At 43.3% G+C, this 14428-nt stretch overlaps 1 protein-coding gene across 1 annotated transcript in view; it reads left to right on the top strand.

Annotated features, from left to right (window-relative positions):
* The window catches only part of col11a2 (collagen, type XI, alpha 2), a 41559-nt gene extending 28817 nt beyond the window's left edge, over window positions 1–12742 (top strand). Inside the window, exons 26-65 of the mRNA XM_020587610.1 lie at window positions 102–151; window positions 338–391; window positions 527–571; window positions 811–864; window positions 1030–1137; window positions 1218–1271; window positions 1394–1447; window positions 1642–1686; window positions 2084–2137; window positions 2381–2425; window positions 2548–2601; window positions 2764–2817; window positions 3430–3483; window positions 3613–3810; window positions 3920–3973; window positions 4240–4347; window positions 4460–4567; window positions 4748–4801; window positions 4941–4994; window positions 5252–5359; window positions 5476–5529; window positions 5636–5689; window positions 5874–5927; window positions 6041–6094; window positions 6190–6297; window positions 6455–6508; window positions 6670–6723; window positions 6818–6871; window positions 7015–7068; window positions 7328–7435; window positions 7534–7587; window positions 7690–7851; window positions 7939–7992; window positions 8108–8143; window positions 8229–8282; window positions 8404–8689; window positions 8808–8920; window positions 9307–9375; window positions 9580–9816; window positions 10534–12742. Of these exons, the coding sequence (XP_020443266.1) occupies window positions 102–151; window positions 338–391; window positions 527–571; window positions 811–864; window positions 1030–1137; window positions 1218–1271; window positions 1394–1447; window positions 1642–1686; window positions 2084–2137; window positions 2381–2425; window positions 2548–2601; window positions 2764–2817; window positions 3430–3483; window positions 3613–3810; window positions 3920–3973; window positions 4240–4347; window positions 4460–4567; window positions 4748–4801; window positions 4941–4994; window positions 5252–5359; window positions 5476–5529; window positions 5636–5689; window positions 5874–5927; window positions 6041–6094; window positions 6190–6297; window positions 6455–6508; window positions 6670–6723; window positions 6818–6871; window positions 7015–7068; window positions 7328–7435; window positions 7534–7587; window positions 7690–7851; window positions 7939–7992; window positions 8108–8143; window positions 8229–8282; window positions 8404–8689; window positions 8808–8920; window positions 9307–9375; window positions 9580–9816; window positions 10534–10680 (3269 nt within the window). The 3' untranslated portion in view covers window positions 10681–12742. The remainder of the gene's footprint in view (window positions 1–101; window positions 152–337; window positions 392–526; window positions 572–810; window positions 865–1029; window positions 1138–1217; window positions 1272–1393; window positions 1448–1641; window positions 1687–2083; window positions 2138–2380; window positions 2426–2547; window positions 2602–2763; window positions 2818–3429; window positions 3484–3612; window positions 3811–3919; window positions 3974–4239; window positions 4348–4459; window positions 4568–4747; window positions 4802–4940; window positions 4995–5251; window positions 5360–5475; window positions 5530–5635; window positions 5690–5873; window positions 5928–6040; window positions 6095–6189; window positions 6298–6454; window positions 6509–6669; window positions 6724–6817; window positions 6872–7014; window positions 7069–7327; window positions 7436–7533; window positions 7588–7689; window positions 7852–7938; window positions 7993–8107; window positions 8144–8228; window positions 8283–8403; window positions 8690–8807; window positions 8921–9306; window positions 9376–9579; window positions 9817–10533) is intronic.
* The last annotated feature ends 1686 nt before the right edge of the window (window positions 12743–14428 follow it).

Genomic DNA, 14428 nt, shown 5'->3' with positions numbered 1-14428 from the left:
TACGTTTGGCTCTCACTCTTCTTTGCTTATATATTGTTACACTGAATGAATCCATCTACACCTGATGTCCTTTCTGCGGCTTGAGCTCTCTGTGTTCTGTTGTCAGGGCCACCCAGGCAAAGAGGGGCCTACTGGCACCAAAGGAAACCAGGTGGGTGTCATAACCCATCACACCACATCCCAACACACTTCACCAGTATGGGTCATAACAGGAGACACCTATCACATCTGAGTTTGATTAAAATACATATTAAATTTATTGGTGTATTACTTTAGGAATATGTTTGTGCTTGAAGATATTTATTGTGTTGTAACTTCGTTTTCTGACCTCCTCCAGGGGCCCAGCGGTCCACAGGGATCTATCGGCTATCCCGGCCCTCGTGGCATCAAGGTCAGTACGATCCTTTTTGCACAGTTTGAATTACTTATGGGGGAGTGTTTGTGTTTCATGTATAAATACACTGAACAACGTAAGACTTATTCTTTATCATATGAGTGTATTGATTATATAATGTATTGATTGCAGGGAGCCCAAGGAATCCGTGGACTGAAGGGCCACAAGGGCGAGAAGGCAAGTGACTGATTACAAAATAATACTTCAAAATACTCATCATTCACTTATTATAAGAAATTCTGTGACATCTGTCCAGGTAAACTATGCTGCTTACATTTTTAGCCGATGCACAACAGCAAGATGTTGGATCAAAAACAAAATGTTTGAGTCCTTGTCTAAAAGGCATTTTGTCTGAAACAGGTCTGATATATTGTTTTGCTGCATATGCAACTTTTTTTGTTTGTTTGTGCTTCTAGGGAGAAGATGGTTTCCCTGGAATTAAAGGAGATTTTGGTGTCAAGGGAGACAGGGTAAGACGGACTGATAGAGCAGCTAGTTGGTTCAGTAATGTAATGATGAATTGGTTAACTTATTCATCATCAGAACTGTATACCTTTGTTGCATTTTCAGAGTTATTACTCTGTAGATATTGTGTTGGTTTGTTGTGATGGTTTTGCTTGGTCTCCCTCTGACAGGGAGAGGTTGGAGTACCAGGGCCCAGAGGAGAGGATGGACCTGAGGGTCCAAAGGGTCGCGTCGGAGCCCCCGGTGAGATCGGACCACTTGGACTCGTTGGAGAGAAGGTAAGGTAATTTTTAAGGATGATTACAGCTGTTGCGTCCCATTCAAGTTAAGGATTAACAATGTAATAATGTGACTCCAGGGTAAACTTGGTGTTCCTGGACTTCCTGGATATCCTGGAAGACAAGGACCCAAGGTAAGAGCAACACACAGTGGCTGTCATCCACACTGACTCATTTATTCAACCAGGATGACTTCTGTTTCCTGCTGGTGTGGTGAGAAACTGCGCTGATGTTCAGACACTGATTTGTATTTTAGGGATCTCTTGGATTCCCAGGATTCCCTGGTTCAAACGGTGAGAAGGGAACAAAGGTGAGTCTATGGTTCTGTGGAAGATTTTGTTTTCTAGCTCTCTAAGGCTGTGAATGATAAGAGATTGAAGCAGTGATCGCAGTGAGACTGACTGATTATCTCCACACAGATCATCTACAGATTAGTGATAGTCGATTCTAATGTAGAGGTACTCTTTCTGATCGAGTCTGTAATTGTTGTGGCTCTTTTTTCAGGGTGTTACTGGAAAATCAGGGCCCAGAGGACAGAGAGGACCAACGGTACCGTTCCACACTCATTTATTCTCTGTCAGTTCGTAAAGACTTTGCTGCTTAGAGGATGATGGGCTTTCTTTTACTCAAGCTGTTGAATACAGTCAGACTGTTCCTTTATATTTGCATTTGGTGTTAAAGAGTAACTTCACACCAGGCTGAAAAGTTTCACCACTGGTAACACTCAGCATCACTGCTGTGTTGTGCACTTGTAAACACACCCACCAGTGACGTCACAGGCTCCTGGAGTACACCTGTACATCACTGCAGCAAGGTGACAAGGTGAACACCAGAGGGCAGCAAAGATGAGATTTTCAGTGGGGGTGTTAAGTTACTCTTTCAAGTTACTCATTTAAAGCATCAGTATCATCACAGATAGCATCACTTTTAATTGTCACTAATCCAGGGCCCCCGAGGGCAGAGGGGACCGAGGGGCTCAACTGGGAAACCAGGACCTAAGGTTTGTCTAAGTTTATTCAGATTGTACTGAGAAACTTGATGGGTACTGCTGTTGATGATCATGTTTTGCCGTGTGCTAGGGCTCAGGATTTTAATATTTTTCTTTGCCATCTCACCTGAAACACCAGGAGACATTTCTTTAGATCTTTGCCTCAAAATAACCTGGCTCAAAATTGGACTTAAAGATATTAAAGAACAATAGTTAATTTATTTACTGTTGTGGTTTGTTATTGTTGCCTGTTAGGGAACTTCAGGGAGTGACGGTCCTCACGGTCCTCCTGGAGAGAGGGTAAGCACCACACTACAGGAAAGTCTGTCCTGCTGACTTAATCTGAGCCATATCTTTTAAGGCTGAATGGCTCTGCTTGGTTTTCATATATGTTCTTATTGCCTCTGTTGCTGTCCCCTCAGGGATTGCCTGGGCCTCAGGGAGCCAGCGGTTTCCCCGGACCCAAGGGACCTCCTGTAAGAAAAAGTTTCTTATAGACTGATTGTACTATGTATATTCAAGGTGGCATCACTTGGCTGTTGTAGTACATTGTTCCTACATGGTCTTGGGTTCAGGCTTGATGTTCCCTCTTTAAAGTGGGGATTTAGTCCATATTTGATACTGATGTCTCCTTACAGGGACCACCAGGAAAGGACGGGCTGCCTGGACACCCTGGGCAGAGAGGAGAAGTTGTAAGTTTGACTTTGACTCTTAAAGTGGTTTCACTGTTCCATTTGTGTAAACTGATGATTTAAAGACATCTTTCCTGATGCAAGTCATGAATTTTAAGACCAGTCACTCCAAAAATATGTAATGGAGGTTGAACAGATAAAACGTTGTAATGTAATAAACATACCTGCACTACAGTGTGCGGAAGTTTCCTCTTTTTTTAAATGCAGTCATTTAGAAATTCTGCCACTGATTAGTTTGCTACAGATGTTTTTTATTCAGTGGAAAAGAATATCTGATTTCTGTGTTTTCCATCACTTTCTGTTGATTCTGAATCTGTAAATTATTTGGTGATTCCCCTCACAGATGAGTTGGATTGAAGGAGACATCAGCTGTAGTTCATTATGTGACTAACAAGCTTCTTTAAATTTCTAATCCAAGCACCGACATAACTACACAGTCCCAGTAAGCTTTTAGTTGTCAACTGTTGCTAATTATGTTCTCAACTAATATGCACAGAGCTGAGCTGTTCTGATGATTAAGTCATGGATTACAGGCATTACGATGCACCTCAACAATGAGAAGGAGGTCCAATGTTTTGTAGGTGGTCTATTAAGTGAGTCTCTCTCCTCCAGGGTTTCCAAGGTAAAATGGGTCCACCTGGGCCTCCTGGAGTTGTTGGACCTCAGGTGAGTTTCATGTTGTAGAATTTTCTCATTATCAATAAAGTAAATCAGTTTTCATAACAACACTTTCTGTTCATTCTCACCTTCTTTGCACTTTATTTCTTCCTCTCTCTGCCATCTCCATCCTCCCAGGGTCCATCAGGAGAGACTGGCCCCATGGGTGAGCGTGGACACCCTGGACCCCCTGGTCCACCTGGAGAGCAAGGACTTCCTGGTCCCTCAGGGAAGGAGGGTGCCAAGGGAGACCCCGGACCCCCAGGAGGTCCCGGTAAAGACGGACCTCCAGGACTGAGAGGCTTCCCTGGAGAGAGAGGGCTGCCTGGAACCCCTGTGAGTGTGACCAGGAAAAACACTAAAGAAATCTGTCGATCATCAGACTGATACTTTTAGCCAGGCCGTTACATATTGATCACTTTAACAGGAATAAATTTTCTTCCAGGGAAGTGGAGGACTGAAGGGAAGTGAGGGACCTGCCGGACCTCCTGGACCTGCTGTACGTTTCAAACCTTATGAAAAGTTCATTTTCAATAACACGTTACCTCCAACTGGAATAACAATAATTACATTCATTTCTGGTTGTAAATGATTTTGTGGTTTATCATTTTTTTTAACAATCCAGTGTTTTATTATGTGATGAGATAATTAAACCATTTCAGCTGGTAATAATATTTCTCAGCCCATATATCCTAAGACTTGAGTACTCATTTAATGAATACTTGCTGTTATTGGTGCTGTATTTATGATGCTGTACCTTTCTAGGGGTCTCCTGGTGAGAGGGGACCAGCTGGTACTGGTGGACCTGTTGGGCCTCCTGGCAGACCAGGACCACAGGGGCCTTCTGGACCTGCAGGAGAGAAAGGAGTTCCTGTGAGTATTCTGGAAAATGTAGTCCTATGTGTGGTCGTAGATATAACTTGACATTTGGATTGAGGTCGAAACACGTATTGATTCACCTCTTTGCTCCCGTTGTCCTGTTAAGGGTGAGAAAGGCCCTGTTGGCCCGGCAGGTCGTGATGGAGTGCAGGGCCCCGTGGGTCTGCCTGGCCCTGCCGGACCCCCTGGAGTAGCTGGAGAGGACGGGGACAAGGCCAGTAAATCTTCATACCAACACGTCCTTTTAAAAACCACCTTAGTTTCCTTTAATCATCCACAGTGTCACTGAGACTACAACTTGTGCAGTCACCCTCTCAGAGGTGGTGATCATTCATTTCAGAGCTTTGTTGCAAACTCATCTTTGCCGTAACACGATGTTTCTTTGTCACTGCAGGGGGAGGTTGGAGAGCCAGGACAGAAGGGCGCCAAGGGAACAAAAGGAGAACATGTGAGTTGACCAGACTTTGGATCAAGCCCTGAGATTTATTCCTGACTGTAAATGAAAAATGTGTGTGATGATGCTGTTTTTTGTCTATTGTATCACAGCTGTTTTGTTGTTTTTTCATTGTTTGCTTGTTTGTTGGTAGGGTCCTCCTGGTCCACCTGGGCCGATGGGTCCTGTCGGTCAGCCTGGGCCTGCTGTGAGTACAGACAAAACCAAACAGTGTACAGTGCCAGTTACTCCTGAGTGGATAAAGCCACTGTTGTTTCATATTATACAGGAGCTACCATGATAAAGGGTTTAGCAAAACAGATACTGAGTTATATACATACGATCCTTCCTGTAATGATAAGTTAAGACATCCAGTGACATAGTGACTGGATGAAGATGATGTTTTCAGCTGGTTTATTCTTATCTCCAGTTCTTTGTTGCTGTCGTTCTTCTTCTGTGCTTCAGGGTGCTGATGGAGAACTTGGACCGAGGGGCCAGCAGGGACCTTTTGGAGCTAAAGGTGATGAAGGAACCAGAGGATTCCCAGGAGCCCCAGGACCCATCGGACTGCAGGTAAAAACACCAAGAAGCTATAATACTCTCTCAAATCTTTATTGGGTCTTTATGTTAGACTTTAACAGCCAAAGTTTAAAGCTATATTTCTGTGCTAATCTGAATTTTGCCATCAGGGATTACCAGGACCACCAGGTGAGAAGGGAGAGATGGGAGATGTTGGGCCTCTGGTAAGTTTCAGAAATACATGATTACCATAATAACTGATTACATGACTTTTTAATCACAATAAAATCATATGTGGTGATAAAAGCATGAGCCTCTTTATGTTTCCAGGGTCCACCGGGCCCTCCAGGACCCCGTGGCCCAGCTGGACCTAGCGGTGCTGATGTGAGTGTTTACAAATCCTATTTTTAATATTTCAGTCTAAAAAAAACTGTTGTTGTTTATGAGACTGTTACAAAAACAGGAGGTAAATAAAAAAGTAAACTCAATCTTATTCTTTTCTGCTAATAATTTTTTGATGTAAATTAATTGATATTTTTGTGTGAACTGTTTTTGTGTGTGCTCCTAGGGTCCTCAAGGTCCTCCTGGAGGTCTGGGTAATCCTGGATCTGTTGGAGAGAAGGTGCACAGATGATGCTTTTTGCTAACACTAAAAGTGTATTTCTGCATGAGTTTGATGGTGTCCAAAGAAATAAAAACAGAACCCAAATTGACTTGTCCCTGTTTGCTGCTCAGGGAGAGCCCGGTGAGGCCGGACTGCCTGGAATAGCAGGAGAGCCTGGAAAGAAGGTGAGTGGCCGAGTGTGTGAGCCTGACACCATGTGGGTTGAGAGGCAGGAGATGGTGCCTTCACTGACCAAAGAGTTCTGCGCGTGTGTTGGCAGGGACCCCGTGGAGAGCGTGGAGAGAAGGGAGAGGCTGGACAACCTGGAACTTCTGGGTCTGCTGGAGGACGAGGACCACCTGGAGATGATGGACCCAAAGGAAACCCAGTATGACACCCACAGTCAAACACACAAAAACAAACACACACAGTGTCACTGCCACACAGATCAGTGACTTTTTGCTATAAATCTTCCTTTTTTTTGCCACTGACATTTTGATTTCTGCCAGTTGATCTCTGAGTTTTGTTGTTGTCTCTAACGTCAGGGCCCTGTTGGTTTCCCTGGTGATCCTGGTCCCCCTGGTGAGGTTGGACCCAGAGTGAGTATCCTGTTTTGAGGAACACTTATCAGCATCCTATTTAAACATCACATAAACAATGCATTCTGTTAAAAGTTAAAATCATAGTGTTAGTTCATAGATTGTCTCAAGCTTTTTGCCAAAGAAGAAAAACCACTAACCTCATTCTGCTTCATCTTCAGGGTCAAGATGGCGCCAAGGGCGAGAGAGGAGAGGACGGCGAACAAGGAGAATCTGTAAGTCCAAACTTGCAACAATGCAGTTGTGTGAATGAAGTGGTATAAAACTGTCCCAGCCTCCTCAGTCTTCTCTCTGCGCCTCCTGCTGCAGGGCTCACCTGGATCTCCTGGTGAGAACGGACCTCCCGGCCCCCCAGGGAAGAGGGTAAGGCCCTCCTCCTTCTATGACAGGCATCTGGTGCCGCCAAGGAGCAGCACCATGAGAAAAGCACAGTGGCAGTGATGAATCCATTCCTGTGATGAAAATTTGTGTTTGTAAATGCACATGATATTTGTTTGATTTGCCAGGGTCCTCCTGGAACAAGAGGCCCAGAGGGACGGGAGGGAGAAAAGGGAACCAAGGTGAGTTCAGAGCTTTTTAGTACGTTGTCCAGCTCCCTGTGAGTCGACAGATTGTTTAAGTCTGAACATGTGGCAGACAATACAGAAAAGCTGTGATGATGTTGTGGTTAATATCAGGTCACTGGCTCTCTTTCTGGTCACGATCTTCTCCGTGTATATCAGGGAACTTTTTACTTCCCACTTTCTTTTGGTTGGTATGTAACGTTATATGATACATTAAAACATTTTGAATCATGTTTATTATCGTTGTTATTTACAGGGAGACCCAGGTGCTGTTGGGCCCCCAGGAAAGACTGGCCCCGTTGGCCCCCAGGGTTCACCAGGAAAACCAGGGACAGAAGGTCTCAGAGGACTCCCAGGACCAGTGGTCAGTGAGGCCCTTCAGTTATTTTCATATTTGTAATGTAACAACAAAACACATGATGTGTTGGATCTCCACCTCCTACATTTGTTTCTGTGTTTCAGGGTGAGCAAGGATCTCCAGGACCTGCTGGGCAGAAAGGACCACCTGGACCTATTGTACGACAATGCTGCCTTTATGTTCTCATTTATACATCTAGTCTGCAGTCTGCTCCACCACCACCTCACTGTCTTCCTCCTCCTCTTCTTCTTCTTATGCAGGGACCTCCTGGTTTGCTTGGTCTGCGTGGAGACCCTGGTGCCAAAGGAGAGAAGGGACACCCAGGTCTTCTTGGTCTCATTGGACCCCCAGGAGAGCAGGGAGAGAAGGGAGACCGAGGTCTGCCTGGGCCTCAGGGATCCTATGGACCCAAAGGAGAGACTGTAAGCCCGACCTCTCTCAGGTGTTTGAGAGTTCAGCTCAGCCACCATTAATCACATTCACTTTGACAATGATGTGTTTTATTGCAGGGAATGCCTGGAGGCACGGGACCCATCGGCCCTGCTGGTCCTCCTGGTCTCCCTGTGAGTGCCTTTACTGTTGCTCTTGGCTCTGTTCCCTTAATGTTAGTGATTTTGTTGTAAATAATGACAGCAGGAAAATCAGCATCATAAACCTAAAGCCTCGTCTCTTTTCCAGGGTCCTCAAGGTATCAAAGGAGCTAAGGGTGCAACTGTGAGTATTTTTAAGTGTTTTTAGCACAGTGTGATTGAAATTGTCCACAGAAGATGTACTGACTCTGATGTAATGCTGTGTTTAGGGAGGGGCCGGTCCAAAGGGAGAAAAGGGTGTACAAGGACCTCCAGGACTTCCTGTAAGTACTTCATCTTCTTTCTGAAGACTTCAGGGGAGCACAAGGATTTATCATTTAAATGTTTGTGCTCAGTCATTGCACCTCAGTGGTGATCACCAGTTAATTGATTCTTGCTTCCCAGGGCCCACCAGGAGAGGTCATTCAGCCCCTGCCCATCCAGAGGAGTCCCAAGTCCAAACGCTCTATCGACGCCAGCCAGCTGTTCTCTGAGCTCGACCCCGACATGCCTGCGTCTGACGCCACGGGCACTGAGTTCCTGATGGGCAGCGAGGGCATGGAGGAGATCTACGGCTCTCTAAACTCACTTCGACAGGAGATCGAGACCATGCGTTTCCCTATGGGAACCCAGGACAGTCCCGCCCGCACCTGCCAGGACCTGCACCTCAGCCAGCCAGACTATAAAGACGGTGAGCCAGATGTTTACTGCTCAGCTGCTCACAGTAATGGTCCCTCTGTACAGTTTTGGTCCTGTTGTTGAAGTGACAATGGAGTGTTTACATCTTTTTCTCTCTGTTACCCCTGCAGGAGAGTACTGGATCGACCCCAACCAGGGCTGCTCCAGAGACTCCTTCAAGGTCTTCTGTAATTTCACTAAGGGAGCTGAGACATGTCTGTTCCCCAGCAAGAGCGTCAGCATGGTCAGAATCAGCAGCACTGTAAAATCTTAAACTCTTGTGACATTTAAAAACACTTACTCCCAAGGGTCTGACTGCATGTCTGTGTGAAACTGGACACGTAAGTAATAGGAACATTTAGGTATAAAACATGTGGCAGTGCTAATCAGCGCTGGGGGAGGTTCACAGTCTGTTTTCCCACTTTCTAGAAATTTCCCATTTTCATCTGCACACTAAGACAGTTGTTCTCTCACATTCATGATATGATAAATGATGATTATCACTGCTAATGTTTCAGAAAAATGTGGCACAGGTTGGTTTACATTGGCCTTATTTACTTACATTTATCTGTGCATTAATAACACATCACACTAAATGTATCTGACCATAATATGTGGCTGTGGTGGCAGGTGAAGATGAGCTCCTGGGACAAGGAGACTCCAGGATCCTGGTACAGTCAGTTCACCACCGGCACTAAGGTTAGTAACTGTGGCTGTCAGATGTTTGACTTCATTATCTTCTTTATTGTTCTCAACAATGTTTTTTGTCACCATTTATTTTACTGCCTCATCTCCTTTCTCCTTCACTGTCGTCCATTACCTCCCTCTGTTCATTCTCCTTTCACACACATGATCTTTTTGTCCTTCCTCCAAACCTCATTCTATTTTACTTCCTCCTCCCAGTTCTCCTACGTGGACTCTAATGGCGAGCCCGTGGGTGTGGTCCAGCTGGGCTTCCTGCGACTCTTGAGTGTCCAGGCCCGGCAGAACCTCACCTACCACTGCCATCGCTCAGTGGCCTGGGCCGACCAAAGCGCCAAGAACAGCTACAGCAGGGCGCTGCACCTCCAGGCTGCCAACGAGGAAGAGCTGAGCTATGAGACCAACCCGTACATCAAAGCCTTGGTCGACGGCTGCTCTGTGAGTTCACGCACATACACTGGTTCTACCCTAATGAGCACCCTGTGAGCCTTTCTGGAAAACTGTGTATTCAGTATTGACCTCATTCTGCACTCGTAGGCAGAGCTCATCCACCATCCAACCTGTGTACTATTAAATCAAACTGGCATCCCACTGGTTTATGTTTTAAATCAGACTCTCAAGGTTATAAACCTCTGAAGGTTCCCACCAAAAAATAAGACAACATAATACCGGTCTCCTCTTGTGTGCAAGTCACATTTGCAACTTTTTTCTGTATACACTGATTATATTTTATCTTATAGTATTCCTGACGTTTGTCCACAGTGTGATTCCAAAGCTACTCGTTGTTATTATTGACTTTTACAGGAAGTAATAAAGCATTTAGCTTAGGACACTTGAGAATTGTCTGTTTTAATGAATGGTTACTGTCTTGAAATAGAAGGGCCACACAGAAAGATATTGTGTACTTGCTTATAATGATGTGAAATGATCAATGATGATCTGTTTTGATCTTCAAGCACCAGGTGGCACATCCAAGGTTGTGAACTGTTACTCTCTTTTCAGGGTGTTACTGATGGTACCAAGTTGTGACAGAGGCTGAAAATCATAGTGAATATTTTCACATAAACAGAGAAACTTTGCAGTCATGCCACATGGACATATCTTGACACGTGTCTCTCTCTCTCTCTCTCTCTCTCTCTCTCTCTCTCTCTGCAGTACCGTAAGGGCTTTGACAGGACAGTGCTGGAGATCAACACACCGCAGGTGGAGCACCTTCCTCTGCTGGATATCAAGGTGTCAGACTTTGGGGAGAGCAACCAGCAGTTTGGCTTTGAAGTGGGACCTGTACGTTTCCAGGGCTAAACACACACATATACATACACACGTCATGCAGAGAGCAACACAGGCAAATACTCACACACACACACACACACGCACTTAGAGACACACTTATATGTAACAAACATACATGCTCAATAATTTGTAAATTAACTTGTAAATGAAATGAAACACACACACAAGCCCACAGACACACACTCACACATGCAGATGCTGTTGTGAGACAAACACGCACTCACACTCAAGTACGTGCCTGGGGATAGCAACATCCTCCCAACAATTAATGGATGTCAAAAAAAGTAAAGAGGAGAGAAACAAAGTTCACAGAGAGGAGACGATTCTTTGGGCGCACGACCACGAGAAAGGAAGGAAAAACCAGGAGAGTGTTGTTCAGGATCAAACTGTTTTCTGTACCAGCGGCGAAAGAGGCCGGCCTGAAATGAGAGCGAGCCGGCAGTTCAAGTCCTGAAGCCCCCGTCTCCGATCCCCTCTCACTCTTCTCTCGTTCCCGCTGTCTCTCTCTTTTCCATCATCCCACCCGCCTCCTCCCAAAGAAGTGTCACACTCGGACATTCTTTCTTTGTCTGATCTCATTCACAGCGAGCAACTTGTTAAACTATCACTTTCATATGACTGACGAGGTGCGAGAGGCTCCGACAGTAGGTTTGTGTCTCTCCTGGTTCACAGCTTTAGCCTTTGTATCCCTGTGTTTATTACTCATTCAGATAAAAGTTGCTGGGGATCATGTAGTCCGGTGACTCGTCAGCCATGTTGCTCACAGTGAAAACACAGTGACTCTCAGCTCTTATCTTACTACATCCAAAGGAACCAAAGAATAAATGCCACCAGAATAAAAAGAGGGAACTGACCACATGATTCCAGCTGGTTTGTTTTTGTTTTGTTCAAGCTGCCACCAAGTGAATTTCCTTCTCTTTGCTGAACTACCTTGCAGTTTTATTAAAATGTGATTCACAGCTCAAATGGGTGATTCAGATTTTTTTTCTGGTGAGATGAATGGAATCCAGTGTGATACTGGATTTATTCCTGTTTAAACTGGACGCTCCTATCTCGGCCCTGAGAGCAGCAGAAACTCTGAGTTGTTAATTTATCATTGGACCAAACCTGCTGCACACAGGGAGGCAGGACTGACAATGTGTCGACACCTAGGTCAGTGAATTTAACACCACGTTACTGGTTCCTTTTAAAAAGGGCCGACTCCTCCTTAAACCGTGGATCTACCAGGGTCACTACCACACACCACTGCAGTATTTTCTGAGTCACTTCCTTGGTACTTTGATTATTGTTTCCCAAACAATAACACATTTCCTGAGAACATCATCAGGATTTAAATGTGTATATGAAGTCCAAAGTTCCCTCCTCCTTTTTTTGCATGCTTTACTGAAAGAAACTGTGTGGCAAGGTGCTAATTTTACCAAAGCATAACAGTTTTAGTGCTCACTCTGTTTTCTTCAGCCTCTTTTACAATTTCATGAAGCTTCTGACTGGGAAAAATGTGCATTACCTTCCATTTGTATAGAAATAGTGATATTCTATTGTATTTATTTAAATCAAACAGGGTGCTTTAAGATTAAAAGACAAAGACCACCAGATATTCCAGTCAAATGTGGTATATTTCACTTGTATTTATTTCCTGTAGCTGACACTTGAAGCGAGTGACTAACCTGTTCCGCTCACTGCCAGCCTGAGTTTTGGTGCTTCTTCTGTTCACGCCCTGTCCAAACTCCTTTTGTACAACCAAAGATTCTGTGGCCATCTTTTATTGTAAAATCCCTTTTTAGAGTTTTCATCAACTGTACTGTGCTGTTAAATTTTGCTTCCACTGTAATGATTAAATGGTGACTCTCAAGTTCTGTCACGTCCTTGTCATTGCTACTGTGTGACTTGGTAAAATGTTGACACAGAGTCCTCTGATATTTTAGATTTCCATCTGAGACCAAAGCAGGTACGGGAAAGGTTGGGAGAGGGAGGGGACGCCTCTGTCAGCCACCATGAGATTAATAAGTAGCATGGCTCTGGGGGGGAGATAACCTCAATAATTGTTTTATTGTGTTGGTGACAAACGTTTCAACATAAAATTATGGTGCTGAAAAAGAGAAAAAGTATTATTTGATAATATGTGTAAGTAAATTTTAAAGAAAATCTTGTTTCTGTAATATATAATCTTTTTAAAAAGAGCTGTTTGACTCTTGTTTTTCTTCCAAACTTCTCATCAAGTTGTTCTCTTTGCCTTTCCTGGAATGGCCACAACATGTCACTGGTTCTCATTTTCAGGGAGTTTATAGGCAGTAAAGAAAAAGTAGATGCTTGTTTCTGGTATTTATTTATTTTTTCTGGCTTTGTTTCATTCTGGGTGAAGACAGACAGACTATACATGCCTTCTGTATCTATATGTATGTTGCATTCTTGTGTGTTTTAGTTTAAGTAGGTAGCCTATGTAAAAATATAGGGTGTCCTTTTTTAATCCTGTTTGTTTTTAACTTACAAATAACAGCTAATATCGAGCTTGAAGTCATGTTAAATCTTCGGAGCCGTACTTGTGTCTATAGTGAATATATTTGAACTTTTACGTGCATTATTTAAGCATTCATCTTCTCGATCAGCCTGAAGTTACTGTGGCTCTAGGAACAAAATGTAGAGACTGTTGTAGCTGCACGGGTCAGTTAGGCAGGAGCAAGACTGCCACTGAATTATGCTTCTTTATTTTCAAGCATAGCGAGGGTTTGTATCCAAATGGAAGTACCTAAACACTTGGTGTTGGTTTACAGGTGAGAACAGTTCAGATTTAAAGCCTTTTATGAAGTGTTCAATAATAGTAATAATAAATAAAAACAACATTCAAATTGATAATCATATGAATAAACTGTGTAAACTATATACTTGCACAGACAATTTGTGAAATCATTCAAGAAATATTAAAACCTAAGTCATTATTTTGAAATAGTATTTCATCATTGTTACTTAATAGAGTTTTTAGGGGTTATTTTTATTGTGATTATGGACATTAATATTTCAAAGTGCTATTTTTCAAAAGTCTGTTTTTATGTCATAATGCCTTTTTATGTTCCGTTACTTCGGTAGCCTAGATGCAGTAAATTAAAGTCAAAATAAAATTAAAATTAGGACGACGACTCTTATAGTAGAAAGTAATAGGACAATCAAATGTGGACTATTAAATATCAGATCTCTCTCATCTAAATCTCTGTTAGTGAATGATTTGATAAGTGAACATCACATTGACTTATTGTGTCTTACTGAAACATGGTTACAGCAGGAAGAATATGTCAGCCTAAATGAATCCACTCCACCTAGTCACTCAAAAGCCTGTTCTATTTCTTATTGTATACCGTCCACTTGAGTTTTTAAGTGAATTCTCAGACTTTTTGTCTGATTTAGAGCTTAGTACAGATAAAATAATCATAGTAGGCGACTTTAATATTCATGGAGATGCCGACAATGACAGCCTCAACAATGCATTCTGTTCATTATTAGACACAGTTGGCTTCTCTCAAATTGTAAATAAACCCGCTCACTGTTATAATCAACACTCTTGATCTTGTTCTGACATATGGCATCGAAACTGAACACTTAATAGTCTTTCCTCAAAACCCTCTTCTGTCTGACCATTTTCTAATAACATTTGAATTTAAATGAATGGATTATACTCTATATGGGAAACAATTCCACTACAGTAGATGTCTATCCGACAATGCTGTTACCAAGTTTAAGGAAATAATTCCGTCTTTATCTACTT

The sequence above is a fragment of the Monopterus albus genome, unplaced genomic scaffold, assembly GCF_001952655.1.
Source record: "Monopterus albus unplaced genomic scaffold, M_albus_1.0 scaffold466.1, whole genome shotgun sequence".
NCBI lineage: Eukaryota > Metazoa > Chordata > Actinopteri > Synbranchiformes > Synbranchidae > Monopterus > Monopterus albus.
This window is presented reverse-complemented; position numbering and strand designations above follow the sequence as displayed.